Below are 25,410 nucleotides of genomic sequence, written 5' to 3'. Positions count from 1 at the left end.
CAACCGTCTCCAAACTGTTGGGATCGCCTCGTGTTCGTTGTGTTTTTTGCGTGTGTGTGTGTGTGTGTGTGTGTGTGTGTGTGTGTACTATTGGTATTGAGATGGTTTCTGGGGCTCTGAAGAAGTCTCTGTTCCGGCCCTGTGCGACTTGTGGGTTGAAGAGGGTGTATGAGGTTGACGGGCATATGGATTGCCTCTACTGCCTTTACCCTCATCACTCTGCTGACTCTTGCAAGATCTGTAGAAGGTTTTCGCAAAAGACTCTTAAGGACCGCAATCAGCGGTTGGTTTGTTGGCTTAATGAGGGCACCTACCCGGCCTCGGAGGTGTGGTCGGTCCGGAGCCTGTCCGCAGAGCGGCCTGTGCAGTCGGAAGAGCATCGCCTGGCAGCCTCAGCCGAGCCTGCGGCTAAGAAACTGCGTCCTGCTCCTGTGTCGGAGGTGGGGGAAGAGCGGTGGATCCTCTTCGAGTAAGCAGCTGTCGAAGGGGGCTTCTTCGTCCAAGCATGGTCGGTCGGACCATTCCTGAGGGTCTGGTGGTAGGCCCGAGAAGTTGGCGTCACAGGAGATGGCCAAGGACTCGTCGACGAAGCACACCTCTTTGGGGGACCGTCACAGGTCGTCCTCTAAGCACCGGTCCAGTGCTGCCAGGCCGGCCGGGTTGCCTAAAAAATCTACACCGCAGGTGGCGGTTCTGACGACGTCCGCGTCGACGGGGGTTCCGTTGTCGACGGTTACTCTTCCATCTACAGTTCTGTTGTCGACGGTTGTGTCCTCGGCTACGGCGACGACGGTGTTGGATAAAGGCCTGATGCTTATCTCATTGTCAAGGATGGACACGGACGGTTTGTTTCCAATGACTGGGGTTTGGCAGTCTTCCGCTTTTGACTCGCTTCTGCCTGACACCATTCTACATCAGGAAACAGCAGCTTTTTCGATGTCTTCGGAAGTGGACGACGACCGGGAGCTGGTGTTTGGCCCATCGGCCTTGGAACTGCAGAGTGTTGGACCGTTGGTGGGTGTGGGTGCTGGTCCTGCTAGTTACCCACTGCTGAACCCGCAGTCTATGTTGTCGCTCCAGGTTCTGTCCACGCTGCAATCATTACTAGGCCAGCTGGATGCGAGGTTGCCTCTGCTGAGTGGGGTCCCAGTGGAGCCTGTCATGGACGCTGCTGGTGTTACGCCACGTTTGTCGGCCACGGCTGGGTTGCTGGTGCCGCGGCCTTTGAGTGAAGATCGTCCACGTTCATACCCTGAGGAGGGTGAACTGCCGGTTCTTCAGCATGGGGTCTGGCATGGATTCACATGCTCATGAATATTCCCCGTCGTCAGGCTGGGAATCCTCGGTAAAGAAAAAATCAGTATCAGTTTCGTTTCTGATCTGTCTTTCGTAGTAGTAACCAATCACTGACCTCTGCGTCATACTGACCACAGCCAATGACTGCCCTCTACCTAAGCCCAGCCTCTGGCAGCCATCTTCAGATTTTTACTGCACGTTCAAGTGTTGGGAGTCCTCGTGCTTAGCTCTCGAGCTTTTACTGCGTGTTTCGCGCTTTTTTAGGTGAATTTTCACTTTTTTTCGGTTAATCGAGCCTCAAGCTCCACCGTTTCTACTCCCGTTAACGGCTACCCGTTGCGGGATTTTCCTACGCCCCTCAAAGGTGAAGATTTCGTCGAATCAACTCTTGGAGGATTCCAGAAGATTCGCGGCCTACTTCGAGATGGCCCAGGATGCAAGTTCGTCGCCCGGACCCAAGCTGTTTCGCAGCTGCCCTGGATGCGGGCTGCAGAATGTGTTTAAGGAAGACGAACATTCGCAATGCCTCTACTGTCTTCATGAGGACAAGACTCATGTAGAGAAGGACTGCCAGTTCTGCAAGAACTTGTCGGAGCGGACCATGAGGGACCATCTCGCAAGCTGGTTGGAGACGGGCTTGACGGGTGAGAAGAAGAAAGGGTCAGAGCGGGCTTCTAAGTACTGTGCGGGCGCCCCGACGATGGGGGCCCAACACCAGGCCAAGCGCCGCGAGTCCGCTGGCTCTGGGAGCGCCGAAAGGTCGGGCTCTTGGGTCGCCAGGCAGGGCGCACCTTCCCCGGCACGGTCAACCACGAGCCAACGCTCCGGTTCGGGGAAGAGAAAGTCCAAGACCCCGGGTAAGCTTCGGGAGAAGCCCCGTCCTATCTCGGAAGAGGGGGAGCGAGGCGTTGCCCCTCCCCTGAAGGAGAAGGCCCGGGACGCACCTAAGGTGGTGAAGGCCCCTACCCAGCAGGCGAAGGCCTCTATCGAGGCTATCGCGGCGACTCTGGCCAAGCCGGCAGAGACACCCCAGCGGAGACTGCCTCTGGGACTAGAGTTTCCCTGCCGCCAAGGAGGGAATCCTCTTTTCAACCCATCGTTGTGGCCGCCATGATGGAAGAAGCGAGGGGGGGCACGGTGCCCTCCTCGAGCTCCGAGTCAGCCTCGGAGGAGGAACTGACCGAGGCCGTGGGGAACCTCGAAGTCCAATTCGAGAAGGTTCGATCCCGTCAGGAAGATCCTCGGGAAATAACAGACGACGAAGAGCTGCCTTCCCTTCCGGCACAGCCGGATCCTAGGCCTCAAGATGGCTCGGCGGCCATTTTGTCTCCCATCCAGTCCTTATGCTCTGAGATAAGGATGAGATTCCCACGGCCCAGGCCGGAGGACCCGCATCCCAGCCCGTCGGGAAGTCCTCAGAACAAACGACTGAGGACCCACTCTCCTCCGCCCGCCCCCGTAAGGCCTACAGTTCCCTCCTCATCCTCCCACAAGTCGGGAGATGACGGTGCGTTGGGATCGACGACGGGGTCTGAGGGCGAAGACGACTGAACGGGTCTCCCGTCGCACAGGCCTCTCCGCCCGACGAGATTGGCTCATTCCACGCCATGATCGCCAGGGTGTCCAAATTGTTTCAACTCTGCCCGGAGGAGCAGAGAAAGGAAGGTTTCCTCCATCAGCGCCGGGAGGCCAAGAGGAAGACGGTCATTGCGGTGCCCCTAATCGATGACATCTGGGAAGAGGGCCTGTCGGTTCTCAAAAACCCCTCCACGGCACCAGCGAAACGGGACCGGTACGAGAAGAAGTACCGGGTCCCCGAAACCGCCCCCCTGTGCCTCAGGGCCCAGCCAACGCCAGACTCGGTCGTCTCGGCGGCGAAGAAGAAAGCGGCGGGGTCAGGAGCCTCGACGTCGAATTTCCCGCCGGACGGCGAGGGAAAGAAGTTGGACGCCATGGTGCAGCGGGTCATTTCGTCGGCGGCGACGACGATCAAAGCGGCCAACGCCCTGGCGATCGTGGCCCGTTACGACAGGGAGCTCTGGTTTAAGCTGGCCCCCATATTGGACTTCCTGCCAGACGACAAGAGGTCCGAGGCCCTGGAAATACTGCAGAGGGGCGAGGTGGCGTCGGACCACGCCATAACGGTGGCAACCGATATTGCCGATACCGGGTTCTGCCAGCTGGGCAACGGTGTTTGCCTACGACGACGAGGTTGGCTCCGGGCAACCGACTTCCGTCAGGACGTCCAGACCAGGGTGTTGGACATGCCGTTCGACGGCAGCAACTTGTTCGGGAAGGCGGTGGACGATTCCCTCCAAGCCATAAAAATGGACACAGAGACGGCCTGCGCCCTAGGAGCCCTTCAGAAACGACGGCCCTTTCGGAGCCCCGGAGGCAGACAGGGTGCCTCCAAGGGATCCAGCGGCGGCTCGTCGTCCTACCGCCAGGCGGCACACTCCTCGTCTCAGGAGGCCTACAGGGGCCGTGGCAAGCAGGGAGCGCCTCGCTGCCGTCGGCAAGGTGGCCAGGGCGGCAAGGCCTCCACCTCCAAGCAGGACTGAACCGGCTGTGGTCTCGGGGCCCCCACCGAAGCACCCCGGTGGGAGGCCGGCTGACGAATTTCATCGGCGTGTGGAAGTCCATCTCCACCGACTGTTGGGTGCTGGATACCCTGGCAAGAGGACACTCTATCGAATTCCTGAAGAAGTGCCCTCACGTTCCACCTGTGGCCAGGAAGGAAAGTCACGTCCCGCAACTGCTGTTGGAAGTACGGGCGATGCTCAGGAAAGGCTCCATCGAGCTGGTCCCGAAGAGGCTCCGGGGTGTACTCAAGGTACTTCCTCGTCAGGAAGAAGACAGGCGGCTGGCTCCCCATCCTGGACCTTCGTCGTTTGAACAAATACATCAGATCACAAAAGTTCAGGATGGTCACCCTCCAGCACGTACTGGGACAGCTGGAGGAGGGCGACTTTCTATCGTCGTTGGACCTGGAGGATGCATACTTCCACGTTCCCATCCTCAAAAGTCACCGAAGGTTCCTCAGGTTCGTCGTCCAGGGACGCCACTACCAATTCAGAGCACTGCCGTTCGGACTGAAGTCGGCCCCCAGGGTCTTTACCAAGTGCCTAGCACCAGTGGCGGCGCGGCTGCGCCTGCAGGGGATTCACGTCTACCCCTACCTGGATGACTGGCTCATCCGCTCAAAGACGAGGGAACTCGCCGTCGAACACACTGCGAGGACCGTCCAGCTACTCACAGATCTGGGATTCGCCATAAACTACCCAAAGTCCCACCTGGTGCTGTCGCAGGTGGCCCTGTTTCTGGGAGCGAAGCTCGATACAGTGAGGCGCCTGGCGGCCCCGTCGGAAGAACGGACGAACACCATTCTAGGCAAAGTGCAGCGCCTGCTAGCCACGTAAGTGGCCAGGGTGAGGTCCATCAAGTCCCTCCTGGGGATGATGTCCTCTTGCATCTACCTGGTGCGCCTCTGCAGACTACGGATGCGCCCTCTTCAAGAATTTCTCGGCGCCCGTTTGATGCAGGCGACGGGCACCTTCGAAGACAGGGTCCCCCTCAACGAGGGGTTCCGGCGGGTGATTCAGTGGTGGGGCGTTCGAGCGCACCTCACGGCGGGCAAGGACTTTCAGATGCCAGCGTACCAGACGACGGACGCCTCCCTGGAAGGTTGGGGCGCCCACACCGGAGATCTCCACGCAAGAGGCCTCTGGCTCCCGGAGGAGAGGCTCCTGCACATCAACGTCCTGGAACTCCGAGCCGTGTTCTGGGCTCTCAAATCGTTCCTCCCGTCGCTCAAGGGCAAGGTGGTGCGGATCTTCACGGACAACACCACAACAATGTTTTACATACGGAAGCAGGGAGGCACCAGATCCCCAGCCCTATCCAAGGAGGCACAGGATCTGTGGCACTGGGCGGTCGCCCAGGGGATGTTCCTGGTTCCCTTCCACCTGGCAGGAGAAAGAAACACCATCGCCGACTCGCTCAGCAGGGAGCTGCGCGCGTGTCACGAGTGGGAACTGCGCCAGGATCAGGTGGACCAACTCTTCCGACGATGGGGCAAACCCCAAATCGACCTGTTCGCAACAGCGACGAACTCGAAGTGCAAGAGGTTCGCCAGCAGGTTTCCCCAGCCGAGAAGCATGGGCGATGCGTTCTCGTTCCCCTGGGATGGCCTATACCTGTATGCGTTCCCTCCGTTGCCGTTGCTGCTTCGACTCATCAGCCAGCTCAAGAGGTCCCGGTGCAGGATGATCCTCGTCGCACCGGCGTGGCCGAGGCAGATCTGGTTCCCGGACCTTCTGGACTTGTCAACGTCCCCGCCCATCAAGCTGTCGGCGGACGCGGACCTTCTCTCCAGAGAAGGAGGCGCCATCTTCCACCACGACCCGGCGTCGCTGAACCTGCAGGCTTGGCTCCTGCAGCGCTAGAGTTTGGAGACAATGATATACCGGCCGATTGCAGAGAGGTTCTTGCAAAGGCCAGGGCGTCCTCGACTCTCAAATGCTACGGTCATAAGTGGAAGAGGTTCTCTATCTGGTGCAGAGCACAGAAGATCAACCCCCTACGGATTACGGCCCCTCAAGTGCTGCCGTACCTGCTATCGCTGGCAAAGGCTGGGCTAGCCCATGCCTCCATTAAGATTCATCTGGCGGCGATCTCCAGATATACCAGAACCACAGGACGGACGTCCCTGTGGTCCCATCGGCTGGTAAAAGAATTTATGAAAGGACTGTTCCGGTCGTTCCCGCCAGTGAAGGCTCCGGCCCCGGCGTGGGAACTTAACGTGGTCCTGACCAGGCTCATGGGGCCCCTATTCGAGCCGATGCACTCCGCACCAATGAAGTTTGTGTCGTGGAAGACTGCGTTCCTGGTGGCCATTACCTCCGCACGACGAGTGGGAGAGATCCAGGCCCTATCCTGCAAAGCACCGTACTTGACTTTTAATGCCTCGATGGTGGTGCTTAGGACGCACCCCTCCTTTATGCCCAAGGTGCCGTCAGACTTCCATCTTAACAAGCCCTTGGTGTTACCCGTTTTCTTCCCGTCTCCTTCGTCGCCGTCCGAGAGGACTTTGCACTCGCTGGATGTGGCTAGAGCGCTGAAGTTCTACGTGGACCGCACAAAGTTTCCGGCGGACATCACAGCTCTTCGTGAACTTTGGACCTGTGAATCAAGGGAAGGCTCTCTCGAAGTCTTCTATTTCCAGATGGCTCTCCGGCTGCATCATGCACTGTCACCGGTTGGCTAGCCGACCGCTGCCAGGCCGTCCGAGAGCCCATTCGACCAGAGCGATCGCTGCTACTACGGCGTTCTTATCTGGTGTACCCCTGCTGGGCATCTGCAGGGCTGCTACGTGGAGGTCGACGCACACCTTCACGTCGATCGGGATTCCAGGGAGGAGTCCAGGGTCGGCCAAGCAGTGCTGCGCAACCTTTTCGCTTAAGGTGAGCCTGGTGAGGAGGTAAGAGATGCTTAATGTTGAGTTTTTAGTATTGCTTAATGTTGAGCCTTTCACCACCCCCCGTGGTTGTGCATGTGTGTACTGCTATTTATTCTTATGTTCATGAGCATGTGAATCCATGCCAGACCCCATGATGGAGAAGGAACAAGTTACTTACCTGTAACTTGTTCTCCAGCATGGGTCTGGCATGGATTCACATGCGAACCCTCCCGCCTACCCCTCTGCGGCTCTTCACTTGGTCATACTGCCACTTCACGTGCTACCAAATCTGAAGATGTTTGCCAGAGGCGGGGCTTAGGTAGAGGGCAGTCATTGGCTGTGGTCAGTATGACGCAGAGGTCAGTGATTGGTTACTACTACGAAAGACAGATCAGAAACGAAACTGATACTGATTTTTTCTTTACCGAGGATTCCCAGCCTGACAACGCAGAATATTCATGAGCATGTGAATCCATGCCAGACCCATGCTGGAGAACAACAGTTACAGGTAAGTAACTTGTTCCATTCGGAGTCGGATGGTGTGCCTCGGGACACCATGTCTACTGGTTCGTCGTCGCCGACGAGGGACGATGCGTGGGATACGGACGGGGAGGTGGAACAGCCTCGGAGTCTGGCGCAGCATTCCCCTCCCGATGATGTTGGGGCATTCCACACCATGATGGCGAAGGCGTGTGGAATTTGGCCTGACACCTGAGGAAGAACGGAAGGAGTGTTTCCTATTCAACCACATGGGGAAGAGACGGAAAGCAGTATTCTCCGTGCCTATTCTGGACCACGTGTGGCAGGAGGGCCTGGGCAAGATGCCGCTTCCCTTTTCGGAACCGGCTGTCAAAGGGAGGCTGGAGAAAAAGTTTAAGGCCCCGGACTCTAATCCGAAGTGCATAGTGTCGCAGCCCACCCCTGAGTCTGTGGTGTCGGCGGCGGCCAGCCGTAAAGCCCAGAGTCAGCACAAGTGTGTTACTCCGCCGGAAGACGGGATGCCTTCGGGAAGAAGGTTTTGACTGTTGGGGCGATGACAGTGAAAGCGGCCAATTCCCTAGCGATCATGGCACGCTATGATCGTGAGATGTGGCATCGGCTAGCACCTATTTTGGAACATCTGCCGGAGGAGCACTGCAAGACCGCCATTCTTTTGGTGCTTGAAGGGGAGGAAGCTTCCAATCACAGTATTGATATTGCCGTTGACCTGGCAGAGTCCGGCTTTAAGCAGATTAACAATGGCGTAGTGCTGCGTCGCCAAGCCTGGCTTAAGTGCACTGACTTTCGCCCAGAGATGCATTATAAGGGTCTGGATATGCCCTGTGAGGGGGAGCAGTTGTTTGGCGAGAAAATTGATGAGGCCCACAAAGGGGTGAAGGAAAACACAGACTGCTAAGTCATTGGGGGCTTTGCAGAGTGGGCGCTCTTTTTGCTCCTTTCGACCATTCCGGGGGCTTCGGGTAATGCCCGGTTTGCTTCGACCAGAGACCGGGGTTATGGTCGGTCAAGTTATTCCTCCCAGGGGTATCTGAGATCGGCGCAGAAGAATCGGGACTTTCAGGCCTAGCGGAAAAGGGGTGCACAGCCCTCCACCTCTAAGGGCAGGCAGGCTAAACCATAGCAATGACTGCCTTCAGGACAATCTGCTGGGGGGCCGGGTGGCGATGCACGTGGACAAGTGGTGCAAAATTACGTTGGACCGTTGGGTGTTGGACACGGTGCGTCTGGGCCACTTGCTGTAGTTCAAGTGTTCCCTGGTTTCCATTCCTCCATTGTATGCCGTGCAACCACACCTCCACATCCTGTGGCAGGAGGGTGTGCTTATGCTACAGAAAGGGGCTATAGAATTGGTTCCAATGGCCGAGAAAGGCCTAGGTGTTTATTCCCGCTACTTTGTGGTGAAGAAGCCAAACGGCAAGTGGCGGCCCATTCTGGATCTTCGGGCTTTGAACAAGACTCTGCAAGTTAAAGATGCTCACTCTTTAGGAAGTCATTCGGTCGGTACAGCCGAACGAGTTTCTGGCGTCGTTGGATTTACAGGACGCATACTTCCACATTCCCATGCATCGACGGCACCGCAAGTTTCAGCGGTTTGTCGTAGGAGAAGATAATTACCAGTTTCGGGTACTCCCGTTTAAAGTCGTCCATGTTTGTCGGCGTGGCTCTGACGGGAGGGTCATCGCGTATACCCGTACCTGGACGACTGGCTGGTGCGGGATTCGTCACCAGGTTAAGCGCAGGAAAGTCTTAGTGCTACCATGCAGCTGTTGCAACGGCTAAGCTTTGCCATAAACTTCGAGAAGTCCTTTGTCGCCTGTTTCTGAGGGCAGTTTCTGAATCATCTGGGAATTGGGAAGTCCTCGGGAGATGGTGTAATCAGGCTCCGCCAAAGGGCGGCAGAGTTTAAGATTGGTGCAAAGGTGTCGGGCCGGACCTACATGTCGCTGCTGGGGGCCATGGCGTCATGCATTCCGCTGTTGCCAAACGGTCGTCTCTTCATGAGGCCGGTGCAAGAGTTCCTCGCGGACCGGTGGGCTCAGTTTCGGCTAGTGGTCTGACAAGTTGGTGATAGACGGCAGTCTGGTGGAAGTTCTTCGCTGGTGGCAGTGCTCAGACAATCTGGTTCGGGGCATGCCGTTGCTGGAACCGGAGTTCCAATTTACAATTGTGGCAGATGCCTCTCAGACACGATGGGGGGCGCATCTCGGCAGCTCACAGGTTCAAGGCCTGTGGTCTCGGGTGGAGTCTCGGTTCAACATCAATGTGCTTGAGTTGAGAACGGTCCATTGGGCCCTTAAATCGTTTTGGCCGCGCATACGAGGTTCGGTGGTGAGGGTGTTAACAGACAATGGGAGTCATTCCGAGCTAGGAGGTAAGTACCTGTAAATTCCGGCATGGCGGAAAGTACGATACCACCCTGGCGTCAGACCGCTATTTGCGGCCCATTACGACCTTGCAGACACGCGCTTTCCGCCATGCTGGAAAAGTTCTGAGCGGCATGCCGCTAAACGACCCGCAAAACCCTCTACCGGCATGCCGCGACATGTAAATAACACCGCCTTGGAAGCAGCAGCGTCTGTAAATAACGGTGACCATAATTTACGGATCCCGGAAATTAGGGTCACCGCAAAAAAACGGAACCGGAAATTTCGTCATCTAACAGGAACGGGAAGGAGCACGGCGGCCATCTTTAAAAACACAATCCATTGCAATCCTCATCAGCCAGCACCCTTGGGAGCAAACTGAAGTGGGGAAAAGGATCACACCACAAGGAAGAATGCCAAAAGCCCAAAAGAAGAATGCAGACTGGTTCCAAGCAGAAATTCAGCCCTGAAGAACAGCAGTCCATGGTGGACTACCTGGCAGAGCATGCTAGCGTTGTGTTCAGCCCTGACATGCGCAGAGAATCCATCATCCGGAAAAAAAAATCTGGGCTCAAATCGGCCAGAGGGTGAGCGCTGTGGGCGCCACCCCCCGCACCGCAGGGACTGTCGCAAGCGGTGGGATGACCTGCGGGTGCAGGGCCTCGTCTCCGCAAACCAGAGTCAGGCTATGCAGACCGGAGGGGGCCCAAGTTCCCCTGTCAGACTTGAGCCTTGGGAGGAGACATGTGCCGCATTGATTGGTACCGAATCCATTGAGGGCGTCAGCGACGTGGAGTGTGGGGCAACGTCGTCTGCCGAAGGAGGTGAGTGTCCAAAGTCTACACTGCCAATGGCCATTGCATGATTAAAACTCCCCCAAGGGCCATCAAAGGCACCTTCTCATGTTGCCTTCCCCCCCATCCAACTAATGCAGATCCAACTGGCACGCAATCAAGGGCCAAGTGCAAGTACATAACGCACATCAACCATAGTGCATTAACTTGCACATCACATCATGCACACTGTGCAGCCGGTTTGGCAGTGTGCCAGCCAGACTGCACTTTACCAGGCCATGATGAGTCACTTCGAAACCTGCGTACATGTCATACTCATGCACATGTACCACTGCTGTTGCTACACCCAAAAGGCCACAAAGCCCAATTGACAGAAATGTGAATGCAGCCATGTATGCAATTAGGACATCATACAATCACTCATGTTGGCCCTCTCTTCTACCCCCACAGGCACTGATCATGACAGCGGTGAGCCACAGTCCAGCCGCCCAACCACCTCCATGGGCAGTAGCAGGGTCCGGCGCATTCCTACACCAAAGAAAACTCTGGCTCCGGAAAGGCCAGTGGAGGCTGCACCACCCCAATCCCTCCCAGCATCGGCGCCTGCCATAGTGCCCACCCCAACCTCGGCACAGTGCAGCTTTTCGGGGGAGGTAGCAGCTACAGGCCCTGTGGAGAATGTGGACAGCTCTCCATCCATCTCTGGGGACTCTGAGGATGAGTTCTATCCGACAGTCCACACCCCGGAGCCCTGCAATGTCCCGCTGGCCTCATGCAGTGACTCTGGAGATCCACAAACACCTGCCTGTAGTCCTCCTACCGACACGCAGGGGCACGAAGATCGTGGGCCAAGTCCACCAGTACAGTCCTCTCGAGAGCACGCATGGCCAAATCGATTGAGCGATGGATACCATCATTTGGCACACGTGGTGCAAATCAGCTCGCTGATCAAATCAATGAGTTCATTGAGGACAACCGCCAGGCCAGGGTGGAATGGCACAGTGAACTCAGGGAAAGGCGCCAGTCACTCACTGACAGCACCAACAGGTTGTGTCGCGTCCTATGACGCATAGCCAATGCCGTTGTGGCTGCCCAATCAAATCCGCAGCATCAGCAGGAGGAAACACCCTCATCCAGTGGGGCCACACCAGCAAGCCCACCAAGACGCACTCTGCGTTCCATGCGGCGCAGGGACATGCCTCCCCTGGGAGCAAGAATCAGTAGTCCATGCTGCCACATGTGGCCTTCACCGACTACATGGGACTACTGTTGAGTTGGGGGGGGGGGGGGGGTTTGTTGTGGAGTTGGGGGGAAAGTGGTGGGGGAGGGGTTTGTTGTGGAGTTGGGGGGAGGGGGGTGGCTGGAGGGCACTCATCCTTTATTTTCAATACACTATTGGTGTTGCAAGGTTTAACCGCTGTGGACATTCCTCATTGAGCATGTGTATTATGACGTCTGACAGTGCATGGTCTACAAGTATACACACACACACCCAGTGCCCTGTGTGCCCATGTAATGCCACCCTCTGCTGACTTGTGTTCTGGTTATTATGTCCAATCATTGTTTGGCACACATGTCTCTCGTGCACCGCATCCATGATGCCATCTTGCCACTTCCTCCTCCTCCTTCACTCCATCTTCATGTGCTGCTAGCAGTCCCATGTCAGGGGACAGAGACGCAATCCAAGGGATGCACTATTTGTTCAGCTTTACACATGACATGGGGATCTTGGACACCACATAGCAGTAGAAGGGTCCCCCACCAGTCCAGCATCGCCAACTCATATGTGCCTTACGCAAGCCAGGTGACTGATTCATCTCCACACATGCACGGGTATGGCCAGTGTTTAAGTGCTCCCTGGGCCTCTTCTGTGGGTAACTGACAGGGGTCATGTACCATGGTGTCAAGGGACAGCCACCAACACCTGCATGTCTAGCCAATTGAGGTAAGTGTTTGAACTGTCACGGTGGAGAACTGAACTTGGCTGACATGGCAGCGTGTAACTGATGGCCATGCGCACATGTCCATGGATGCATTTCGCCCATTCATGGCCACATTGTGTCCAGCTCAATGAAATGCTGTAGGGGGGTGCGTCTACAAGATGGTCCATGAACAGTGGCCCGGACATCTCGTGGTACATGCTTTGTTGATGCATGCAGCAGTCCTGATGTTATATCCATGTAGTGCTGTGTACTGTGTGAATCCGTAGTTGGGTGTGTTGGATGTAGTCAATGGCTCGTAATCTTCATACTGCTCTTATCCATACTATGGTGAATTCCAACACTCCTATGGGTGTGCCAAACCGGTGACGTGGTGTGGTATCCCTGCTGCCCTCAGTTCAATCCACTCCCAGGGATGAGTCTCCGGTGTGGTGCCATGCTGGGGCAGCCACATTGTGCATATGCAGTGTCTTCCTCTATGACCTTACGGTTGTGGTGGCCGCCAATGAGTGGTGCATGTGTTGTGGGATTTGGCCTTGTCAGATGTTGGAAATGTTGTGTTTTGTGTGTGCCTTACTCCATCGATGTGGGAATCTGTACTGATGTGCCGTTGCACTGGTTCTGTGACAGGGTGGTTGGTGGGGTGAACATTGTGCACTGGCTTCATCATTTCGACCCAGTTTGTTCATGCAGGCACCCACCTCATGGCACCAATGCACTGGCATGACACAGTCAGATGACTCGCCAGGCACGTCATCCTGCATGTCGCCCCATGCAGCACGATAGCGTGGTGATCATCTGGCCCATTGAGTCATGAGTTCCTTGATGTCGGGCCTACCCATGTGTGATCTTGGTAGCGTTGCATTCCATCTCCACGTAGGGGGAGTGGTATTGCTTGCAGTTGCTATCCGCCACCTGCATGCCATGCTGGTCCACCTACGACACGTGGGTGCTGTCAGGGGCACCCATGTCATTTGGCATGCCTGCCAATGCATGGGGGCCAACTTTAGTGTTGTATATCTCCTGGGTAGTCCATGTTAGGGATTTGTAGGCCCTTGTGTGCTTGGGGAGGTGAACCAGCACTTGTTTATGTGTCCGTGTAATGGACGGTTGTGACATCCCATGCATGGGCCCCACTGTGTGCTCGTAGGTGCCAGTGGCATGGGTGTTGGGCACAGGCAACACCTTCAGTTGTGCCAGGATGGCAGTGTGTATTTGTATGCTGCTCGCTTATCTCATTATTTCTCGGCCCAATTATGGTGGTGATGGTGTCACAGTCAAGCTGGTAGGGGGTGTGTATCTGCTCAGGGGTTTCCTTGAGGGACCGGACATGCTGTGTGGGAATGGGGGCTGCTGGGGTGGCGACGGAGGCTGCACTGGTGCTGCATGCTGGGCCTGTCGCCCCCTCCTCCTCCTCCTGTGTCTCCTCTATGGGGGGGGCCTGGTGTTGTAGGTGTAGTTATTGTGGTTGTGCCCTTGCTAGCACTATTGGTATCATCTTGGTGTGGGAGGGGGTGTGGTGTATGGGCGTGTTCCTTTTCTGCTGTGAAAGAGACTACATTGCCTCAACCTGTGCTGATTGTGTGCACCTGTGGCTCTGGGAACCACTGCTCAGGGTTCTTTACTCCTTCTCTGAGATGCCTGTATGTACTCCATGCCGGTAAGGTACTTTACGGGCTTAAGGAGGCCGTTATTTATGTGTGCTCCTTACTTGTGATCAGCTCCGGTTTACGCCATGCCACTAATTTCGGCATGGTGGGGCGCGCGCGTGACCCAAGACCGATAATTACGGCATCGTAGTTTACGGTGCCGTAATTAGCGGTCTGAGAGGTCAGAATAGCCTGTAGCCGTAAACGATGCCGGTAAATCATTACCGGCATGGTTTTTCCCTTACCTCCTAGCTCAGAATGACCCCCAATACCACCAAAATATTTTCTCAGGAAACAGGGGGGCACACATTCCAGGGTGCTGTCGAAAGAAGCACAGGAACTTTGGCATTGGGCTCTGTTGCACGACATTGGCAGTGTGGCGTTTCATCTGCCGGGAGTGTTGATTGTGCAGGCAGACACGCTCAGCAGGGATGTGGGCCAGCTCCACGAATGGCAGCTGAAGGAGAAACAGAGGTGTCCATGATCTTCCAGAAATGGGGCCATCCTCCGTTGGATCTCTTCGCAACGAGGGAGAACAAACAGTGCAGGGAGTTTGCCAGCAGGTGGGCTCACCCCGAGTCTCTAGGGGATGCGTTCTCGTTCCCGTGGACAGGCCGCTTATGCATTTCCTCCATTTCCGCTCATTTGCCAGACCCTCCAGTGGATTCGGAGATTCCCATGCTGTGTGATTCTGGTGGCTTCGTTCTGGGCCAGGCAGCCGTGGTTCTTGGATCTCCATCTGTCTGTGGCAGAGCCGATTTGGTTGGAACCGATGCCGAACCTTCTGTCTCAGGACAAGGGCGCTGTATGGCACCACAATCTGGGATCTTTCAGCCTGATGGCTTGGCTCCTGACTACTCAGAGTTTGGCCTGCTAAGGCTTTCCAGTGACTGTCGGCGAATTCTGGAGGCGGCAAGAGCACCGTCCACGAATGTCTCCTATGTGTGTAAATTGAAAAGTTTTTGTGTGTGGTCTAAGGGCCAGCCGGGAGTGGACCTTTTGAACATTTTACCGGAGCAAGTTCTTCCCTACTTGTTGCAGTTGGCGAAAAGGGGCCTGGCGCTATCCTCCATAAAGGTACACTTGGCAGCGATTTCTAGATTTACTCGGAGGCGACATGCAGCGCCCGTGTTTAGTGATTGTCTAATCAAGCATTTCTTGAAGGGGTTATTTTGTACTTTACATCCAGTCAAGAAGTTTCTGCCGATGTGGGGCCTTAATGTGGTGCTTTCGGGTCTAATGAGACCGCCGTTTGAACCTATGTCGACGACTCCTTTGCAGTTTTTGTAATGGAAGGTGGCTTTTCTGGTGGCCATTACTTCGGCCAGAAGGATATCAGAGTGGCAGGCTTTGGTTGTGGACCCTCTATACTTGAGGCTCTTGAATGACAAGGTTGTGTTGGCTACCAATCCGCACTTTATCCCAAAAGTGCCAACAACTTTTCGCAAACTCTCTTCTATTGTGGTGCCCTCTTTTTTTTGCTTCAGCCTCCACGTCTGCAGAACGGGCTTTGCATTTGCTGGATGTGAAGAGGGCTATAATGTTTTATTTGAATCGTACTCAAGATTCCAGACAATCTAAACAGCTATTTGTGGCTTATGGGCCATCCGTCAAAGGACTGGCAATCTCCATGCAAGGAATTTCTCGTTGGGTGTCCTCTGCTTTTTCGTTCTGCCACACTAAAGCTGGAAAGCCTTTGGGAAGGTCTCCGAGGGAACACTCGACGAGGTCTACGGCTTTGTCGGCGGCATTATGGTCGGGGATTCCGCTGGTGGACATTTGCCAGGCGGCCTCCTGGGCGGTGCCACATACCTTTACCCGGCATTGTCTGGAGCAGCAGCATGGTGAGGATGTGCAGGTGGGACGGGCGGTCCTGCAACGCCTGTTTCAATAAGGTAAGCCCTGCAGCTTCGTGGTATTTGTTTTGAACTTGATCACTAGATGGGTTTCTTTGTCTCATGTATGTGATTCTGTTTCTATATTGGTTTGCCTTTACACTCCGCCATGCATGATTGGTACTGCTACGTAATCTATTAACAGCATGTGAATCAATGAAAGATCCAATGCTGGAGAAGGGAGTAGTTTCTTACCTATAACTCCATTTCTCCAGTGTTGGTATCTTTCATGGATTCACATGCGCCCGCCGGCCGCCCCTGCAGGCAAACCTGGTTCGGGTTCCCTCTACTTTGGACGTTAAAATCTGAAGGGAAGCCGCAGGGCTATTTATACCCTACGTCCTATTGGTGGGGACTAAAGCACCCAAAAAGGATGTGGCTAGGACACTGAAGTGTCAAAGTTTTCCATAGGAAAACGCTAGATTAAAATGACCGAGGTTCCCAGCCTGACGACCGGGAATATTCACAGCATGTGAATCCATGAAAGATACCAACGCTGGAGAAATGGAGTTACAGGTAAGAAACTACTCCCTTCTTTGTACTGATTCTACAGCCCTCTCTCCCTCCTAAAATAAGCCTAGCTGCTCTGTCTACACTACTATGATCTCAGGTAGTACAGCCTTTTACTAAGAGTGGAGTCTTGTACGGTCTCAGTTGAACGGTTTTACTAAGCCCTTAGTTGGACTTCAGAATACTGTCCCAACAGAGACGCAACAGCATATGTTGGCAGAACAATCCGATGGGCCAAGTAATATTCTTGGCATGAGAAACCAAAATGGCTAAAAGCTTATTTGCCTGAAAAGTATGAAACCGTTTAATGTCCAACATATGAATGGAAAAAAATTAGTTGTGCATTCAGTAGCTGAAATATTGAGGGAGCAGGAAAGCAATGGATCGAATGGAACTGAGAGAGGGGGCTAAGGTGGAAAGAGGGGAGCGGGATGAGGGAGAAGTAGCTTGGAAATGTAGAATTTCTGTTTTGGGAGATTAAGATGCAACAAATGAGTAAGTATCCACCCCTGGATAGTTTGTAAGACATGGGGAGAGTGAGTGTAAAGAATCAAAGAACGCAGAAAGAGAGACGATTTGTGCATGTGTTTCGTCTACATAGTAATGTGATATATTAAAAGAAGAGATGTCAGAAGGAGGAGATGTGTAAAAAGAGAAAGGTAAGGGACCCAAGGACGGAGCCCTGAGGAATCCCATAGTGAAGACAAGAAGAGGTAGATGTATTCCCGTCCATGGAACTGAGCAAGTTCAATGAGAAAGATAATTTAACCAATGACTCCCTGTGCTGTAAAGCCCTATTCAAGACTGAGTGAATAGAAAATAGAATGTTGTACCATGTGAAAAGCTGCCGAAAGGTCTAGTCGTATAGCGGAGATGATTTCTTAGCATAGTGAGTGGGAAGAAGAGTTGGTAACATGGTGAATAGTAGTTTCAGTAGAGTGGCCGAAAACCAGGTTGAACAGTAGGAAGAAGAGCTTGTTTGTCACAAAGGGGTGATGGCTGTGAGTGAACTATGCTTTGTAGGACTTTAGGGAGAAAAAGTAGACCGGAAAGGGGGATAAAGGTAGAGGGAGTAGACCTATTGGGAATGGCTTTTGTGAATGTGGGAATAATGTAGGCATGTTTAAAGGCAGACTCTAGACTTTTGGGGTCCCATGTTTGAGCCTGATTGCCCACATTTTCACTCTTTACCTGTAAATGCACCCTGATTAATAATGCTTCTATTTGTATGTACATTTGCCTGGCCTTATGTTTATCATCCAACTATTGTGCTTTTTGCTTCCTGCATCCCCTGTACCTCTTGCACGGTAACACCTTGAGCCCAGCCAGGATACCAAAAGGAGAAAATTGAGTAATCTACCCCACCGTCTAGGCCCCTTTAGCTCCCTTATGTGAATGGGGTTTGTGGGCGAGTGGAAGCTTCTTCAGTCATGCATGTAGTCTTGGGGACAGCCAAAATATAATATACTTAAAGGACTGTTTTAAAAAAAAAAATGTATTTCTTTTCTTTAATGACTGAATTGTTTGCTCAATATTTGCAAAATCTCTGCTGAAGGTTTCTTGTTTTTTTTTCCGGTGCTCCAGTGGATTAAGCAAGTTCTACTCCTTGTCCTACATGTGGTACAGTGCTCACAACTCAACCACTGTCGTCGTCGTGGGGCTGATTGTCAGCTTTCTGACAGGTACGTGTTCTCCGATGGGATGTCATATTACATATTGAATGGTGCATCTTTAAATGTGTGCCTGCATGCAGTATAAATAACGAGGGCCTGCAGGGCTTATCATAATAAACATTTATATCTTTAAAGATAAAGTGAGCACAGCAAAACATATTGGCTGTTTATGTAGCAGACACATAATCCAGGTTAAAGCGATGTGGAGAAGCAAAACTAGTTTATTGCAGCAGCATGGTATCTAAAGCACAGTACAGCAAGCATACTTACAAGGCTCTTCAGTTTCATGGGGATGGTGGTATTTGTTATTCCAGCGGGGAGGTGTTAAGATGGATTTGTAGAATCTGGCCAAGTGGACAGATTTTAGGAGGCTGCCACCCTAGTTATAGTGAATAGGGGAACTCTGAGAGATTAGTCAAAACCCAGCCAAGGTAGCAATGGAGAACAGCCAAGTCTATTCTCGGGACACTGGAATTGGGGTCAGGGGGTCGACAAAGTCAAGCAAACAATAATTGCATTTAAACAGGTATGTATAAAAATACAGTATTTATTCTAGGCCTTTACACACAAATAAAATGAAACAAGCAGGTGATCTCGCACAATACTCAATAATAAACATTTCAAATGGATTGTGTCCGCCCACGTATTCCTCATCCTTGATAATCTCCTTTCAGCATTAGCTGCTTTGGAAAAAGCTCTCGCTAGAGGGCGCCATGCGTCGACCCGATGTCCCTCGATAGCCTCCGTCCGCTCTCAAGCAGGATAACACCAACAGTACATATAGCACACACCGAGTCTATTACTTCAGTTCCACTTTTCCGCTGCACAGTTAGCTTTGGATATGGTGCGATTTTTGTCATTCTTCAACTGTTTTTTTTCGATATGATGTCTCCTAAAACAGAATTTTAAAGAAATGCGTGGTTTGTCGGGCCAAGATGTCCATTACGGACCCACACAGCGTTTGCTTGTGGTTTCTCGGGCTCGATCGCAAGACTGCCGATTGCGGTTCCTGTCAGTCAAAAGGCACTGTAGTAGAGGAAGGGGAAACTCGCTGCGGGTAGGCCCCTCCACAAGTCCCCATTGACGACTCCGTCGAAGAGAAGATCTTCTGACAAAAGGAGTTTGAGTGGAGAGTCTCCTCTGAGAAAGCGCTCCAAGAAGTGCTCACGATCTTGTTTTGGCTCCCATTACTCGTCTTTTTTGACATCTCATAAAAGATCCAAGAAGAGACATCACAGGTCCAGCTCGTCCTCAGATTCCTCCCCCGAGCGGAAGGTGTCCTGTCCAGGTAGGTCAGCCTCTAAGGCTGAGTGGGAGACGTTTTCATCTTCAGATGCTAAAGATCTTTGACAAGACGTCTCCAGCCCCTTTGAGAGAACCGAAAAGAGACCACGACCCTGTCATGCCTCCCAAGGCTGATAAGGAATCTAAAAAGGTTTTCGCTCACTAGCACAGGCCATAAACCGTCGACTGCTTGAGAGCCTTCGAAGCCTCTGGTCAAGGATAGGCCTACACCTCTTTCCTCTGCGACTCCGTCGAATCATGGGTCGAGTCCGTCTAAGTTGAAGCCTTAGACGTCAAAGCCATTGATGACTTCGAAGGATTTTGAGAAGAGTTACAAACCCTTACTTAAAAAAGACTTCTTTAAGTCTCATCTGTTTTTAAGGAGTCAGTCTCTTCTGAACAGGATACACCACCATTTGCTTAAATATCCGAGACGCTGGTTTCTGAATAATCCCGAATGGAAAACCTCTTTGATACCTTGAAAAATGCAAGTGGCCTTGATACCTCTCCTGAGGTCGATTTTGCGACACCTGACCATTCCGAACATGCTGAGGCCTCTTAGACAGCTGATGAATAGTGTCACCTAGGTTGGGGGAGACCTGCTACGTTTTGCCAGCAGAACGCCCTGACTGACATTCTGAACAAGGGTCCACAGAAGGATCCAATTTTACCCTTCAACCCTTCCACTCTTCCTTGCAGAGGAGAGTTATGGCAAACGGCGCTACCCTGGATACTAATCCGGCTGTCAATAAGAGCCTCCCATGGTGTATAAGTCCTCTATTGGGTATCCAGACTTTCTGTCAAAGCTCCCGACTCCTGACAGTTTGGTGTTACAGGCTGCTACGTCCACTTCCAGTGCAACCGCTTATCCAACTATCCCTCCCGATAGGGATGATAAGCGTTTTTATACTTTTGCAAAGAGGGCCTTTGTGACCATCACTGTGACCCTTAAGTCTATTAATTCAACATGTGCTCTGGCCACGTTACTCATACATTGTCGGATGTTGTAGCTATGGCGGCTGATCATATTCCAGAAGGGGGAGAAAAAGATGACTTCCTTAATATAATAATGGATGGCAAGGGCACCATGTGAGAGTCCTTACAATCAGGACTTTATTCGGCTCACAGTGTCAGCAGAGCCATGGCGGCTAGTACGGTAACATACAGGTTATCATGGTTATATCGTATGACGTTCAATCCACGCTACTCCATGTGCTCTTTGATGGGTCAAATCTTTTTGTAAATAAGGTAGATGAAAGTCTGAAAAAACTTAAAGCGGCAGCCAGGTCGCTGACTGCTGCAATACGACAGCCACAACAGTCATATCCTACTTCTCAAGGATGGAAAGGTCAGCACTTTTGCTATTCTCTTAGCCAAAGAGACCAGAGGAAATGTCCTCGAGGTGCAAAGTACAATCAAGCAGTATCGGTTTTACCTTCAGCCGTTGCCACAGCTGCCCCCAAACCTCTGTGAGGCCTTTGACCACAGAACTGTGGTGGGGGGCAGGCTCAGTCAGCTCTTGGAAGAAAGGATTACTTCTGATGCTCGGGCCTTGCAGACGTTGGCCCAGGGTTACTGCCTCCCTTTCTTAAAAAGGCCTCTGGATCATCCGCCAGGGAGCCACTCCCTCAAATTTTGGTATCGTTTCTGCTGCTAGAGGTCTCCATCCTGCTGGAGATGGGTGCCATAGAGCTGGTACCTGTGACTAAGAGGAGCCAGGGGTGGTACTCCCCTTACATTTTGTTCCTCGAAAAGGGCAGAGGATTGAGATACTTGAACAAGTTCCTCAGGAAGGACAAGCTTGATGGTTTCTCAGATCCTTCAGGCCCCCCAGCTCCAGGATTGGATGGTATCATGGAACCTTCAGGATGCTTACTTTAATGTGCCTATTCATCACAAGCACACCTACCGTTCGCCATTGCCAGTTCACACTATCAATTTTGGGTTCTGCCATTCGGGCTCACCTCCGCCTGAGGGTATTCACCAAGTTTATGGTGGTAGTGGCAGCAAGTTTGGGGGTGTGGGGGTGAGCTAGTTCTCATCTACCTCTACCTGGACGATTGGCTGGTCAGGGCCCGTTCTCCCGAACAGGTTTTGGAACATCTCAGCATCACCTGTCACACTCTCCACAGACTGGGCTTCTCCCTCAACTTCAAGAAGTCCCTTTTGATACCATCTCAGAAGCTTCAATTCATTGGAGTCGACCTGGATGCTGCCTCTGGGAAAGCCTCGCCACCCAAGGTGAGGGATCATCACATTCAGCGAATGACCAGCAATTTTCAGATGCCCAGTGTCTTCCGTCCTTCGACTTTTTGAGGTTGCTCGGTCTCATGACATCCAGCATTTTCCTGGTGAAAGAGGCCCGTCGGAGAGTGAGGTCTCTTCAATGGGTCCTTGGGACCTAGTCGCCTCAGTTCTCTGGCAGAATAACTGACCTTCTGACCTTCAGGTCCTGAGCAAGGTCACACAGGATCTCCTGTGGTAGGCCTGCAAGGAGAACGTGCTGAAAAGAGAACCTTTCTGGCAGCAATGGTTGTAGAGAACAGTAGTTACGGACGCCTCTCTCGCGGTTTGGGGAGGCTACGAAAACGATCTGACCATCTGCTGCCGTTGGTCTCCATCTGAGTCCAAACACACATCAATCTTTTGTAACTGAGGGCAATCAGACTAGCGCTGAAGCCCTTCCTGCCCTGGGGAAAGAATGTCTTGATAATGACGGACAACACAGTGGCCATGTACTACCTCAATAAAAGTGATGGTGTACGGTCACTACCACTGTGCAGCAAGGCAATGCAGCTTTGTTGGTTTTTTGGGCACTGCAAGAAGGAATCTCTCACCTGGCCAGAGAAGAGAACACAATGGCGGATGCTCTGAGCAGGAAGAACAGTCTTGCAAGAGTGGGAACAAGCTCAGGAAGTCCTTCAAGTGATCTTCACTCTTTGAGGAACTCCTCAAGTGGCTCTGTGTCAACAGGAAGTGCAACCTGTTCTGCACCAATGAAATTCGTTCGAGAGGAGATCTAGGGGACGCGTTAGTAGTGTACTGGGAGTTTCCACTCCTGTATGCGTTTCCTCCAGTCCCCGTCATTCCTCACATCAGAGGTCAGGAAAACCATGATCCTGATTTTATCCGGATTGGGCCAGGAGGACATGGTACCCCGACCTCTGCTGAGCCTTTTTTGTTTGCTCTGTTCAAGATGTTCAACAGCTTAAGTGAACCTCTAGAAATGTTTTTGCTCGTTGGAGAATCATTGACTCTCTGGCATAAGAGAGATGCCTTTTGTACACTAACCCAGAGAGAATGAATGCGTATATCATACTGTTATGTTTTTTTAAACAAAGGAAACATTTGCTAAATGATTAAAATTATGGTTTCCTTTTGTAAACATGAGGTTTTGAGTCTGGTCTATGCCAGTTGATACTCGTGTCAACATTTTGTGGTTGTTTTGGGTCTGACAAATTTCTTTTGAAATACAGGAGAAGGAGGTAGTCTGTGATTCCTATATATAATGCACCGACGTTCTGGACATGTCCATCTGCCCTCCAATAAGTCTTGCGCAAAGAGAGGACCTCCTCTCACAAGAGGAAGGACGGGTTCTCCATCCAGTAGTCGGGACTCTCAACCTTCGCGCCTGGTTTCCGAGAGGTTGCGATATAAGGTTTGTGACTTCCCGGAAGATGTAATGGAGGTGTTGCTTTCAGCCAGAACACCAGCAACAAAGTCTCTGTACCGCTGCCATTAGAATAAGTTTAGCAGCTGGTGCAGCAATAAGAATGTAGATCCTTTTCTGTGACACGCACCTATGGTGTCATCCTTATTGCTTCATTTGGCCAACCAGGGGCTCCAGGTTGGTACTGTTAAAGGGATACCTGGCAGCGTTAACCATCTTTAGGTGTGCGCCAGAGCAGGGATTTGATTTCAAGATCCCTATCGTTGTACATGAACATAAGGTTGTATAGAGCCAGGCTATAGACATGATTAAGCAGTAGAATAGTCGGTTAGTCAGATTTATCAAACGCCCATGTTTTTACAAATCTTTTGAAAACTATATGTGACTGTTTATTTCTGAGAGCTGGTGGAAGTGTGTGAGACATTGAGACATTAAAGTGGAAGAGCATGAGACAAATCTCAAATCCTTTATCCAGCGGGGCACCTTTAACACATGGCACACCTTTCAGAGCCAACGTTTAATGAGATCCAATCAGTTGGGATTTGGAGCATCCACTTCTTCCTACGAGCGTCCCCAGAGACAAACTGCCTCTTTACGAAACCCTCTTTGCAGGTTTGACTGATAAGAGGATAAGGTTGAGATAGAGTTGCAGCCTCTAGAGGCTCAACTGCCCCTGCCAACAAATGACGCTCCAAAACATGTACCCTCCCTTGCTTCCCCAGTAGGGGTCGCATATCGTTCACCCACACATGGGAGGGGATAACATTGGATCGCTGGGTGTTCACAACCGTGGCAAACGGTTATTCAATCGAATTTCTGGAAAATCCTTGGCGCCATCCCCCAGAAGCAAGAAAAATGTCTACAGGATATTACTCAAGTCTAGTGGTGGAAATGTTACTTCAAAAAGAAACTATAGAAATGGCACACCTCAGGAAGAAAACCAAGGTATTCAGTGTACTTCCTTGTTCTAAAGAAAGATCTAACAATGCGCCCAGTCATAGACCTGCGCCCTGCAAACACGTATGTTAAGCCACAATAATTCAGGATGACTGCGCTGCAGGAGGTCATTCCTCTGCTAAAACAGGGAGATTACATGGAAACATTGGACATGAAAGATGCATACTTTCATATTTCAATGTTGCCAGCGCACAGGATATACCCAAGATTTAAAGTGGGAAACAAGTACTACCATAATGCTACCATTCGGCAAAGCATCACCTCCTCAAGTGTTTACAAAAGTCCTTGCAGTAGTGGCTGCACACTTACGCATGGAATCCATTCCAGTGTACCCTTACCTAGACAACTGGTTAATAACAGGCGCCACACCTAAGTTGTCGTCAAAAAAATACACCACAATCGACCTACTGTTTCAATTCGGCTTCTCCATCAACGAGAGTCAAGTCCAGTGCCCAGTCAGGTAAAACAATTTTAGGTGCACTAATTCAAACGGAAGACAGCCCAGACTTCCCCTCTGAGAGGGTACAAAACATGCTATTTCAGATCCCTCAATGAATAGGCGGTTGTGAGGTAGCTGTGCGAAAGTCCATGTGCCTTCTAGGCATGATGGCTTCCTGCATTTACCCAGTGTCGCATACACTATTGCACATTCGATTTACGCAAGAGTGGCTGACGACACAATGGTCGCAAGCAACCTGTCTATGGGACGATCTAGTGGTAGTTTCACAACTTCTAGTTCTATCGCTGTAGTGGTGGTCAAAGAGAACCTTTTAAAGCGACAACCTTTCAACACACCAGCCATCAAGGGCACTCACTACAGACGCATCTCTAACAGGGTGGGGGGAAAATGTTCCCCATCACACTGTGCAAGGGGTGTGGACTCGAGCATTAACCAAGAAGCATATCAAACTTCTTGAAATAGTCTTCAAAGCTTTACAAGATTTCCGGCTACAGATGGTACAAAATACAGTCCTCATTCTAACAGACAGCACAACAGCCGTGTTCAACATAAACGAGGAAGGGCACAATCTCCAGGGCTGTTCAAACTAGCTCAGAACATATGGCTGTGGGCGCTGAAACGCATGTTTCTCTTAGCGCACATGTTCCAGGAGAAAAACTTTCTCTAGCAGACATACTAAACAGAAGTGTGGTGCTGCCCGCAGAACACGAATGGCAATTAAATACAGACGTGCTACACTGCGTCTTCACAAACTGGGGGTTCCCAGACATGGATCTCTTTGCTACGCAAGAGAACGCACAATGCCAAGACTATGTTTTTCTAGAGTTCCATTAGGGTTGGACTCTATAAGACCTATGTCTTGGTTTCAGGGCCAGACATCTGTACTACCCATGGTTGGTTGAGTGGGAGAGCAGCCAGGCTTATCTTAGGAGGAGGAAGGTGAGCTGTAAATCGGTACAA

General features: G+C 52.0%; 1 protein-coding gene across 3 annotated transcripts in view; it reads left to right on the top strand.

The window, feature by feature from the left end:
* SLC5A6 (solute carrier family 5 member 6) overlaps window positions 1-25,410 on the top strand; it is a 1,144,170-nt gene that overhangs the window by 910,425 nt on the left and 208,335 nt on the right. For all 3 annotated transcript variants that reach the window (XM_069605582.1, XM_069605584.1, XM_069605583.1), the window contains exon 14: window positions 17,991-18,088. In XM_069605582.1, coding sequence (XP_069461683.1) covers window positions 17,991-18,088 — 98 coding nt within the window. The remainder of the gene's footprint in view (window positions 1-17,990; window positions 18,089-25,410) is intronic.

The sequence above is a fragment of the Ambystoma mexicanum genome, chromosome 4p, assembly GCF_040938575.1.
Source record: "Ambystoma mexicanum isolate Mex_15411 chromosome 4p, UKY_AmexF1_1, whole genome shotgun sequence".
Taxonomy (NCBI): Eukaryota; Metazoa; Chordata; class Amphibia; order Caudata; family Ambystomatidae; genus Ambystoma; species Ambystoma mexicanum.
Note: the sequence above shows the minus strand (reverse complement) of the source record. Positions and strands in the feature narration are given on the sequence as shown.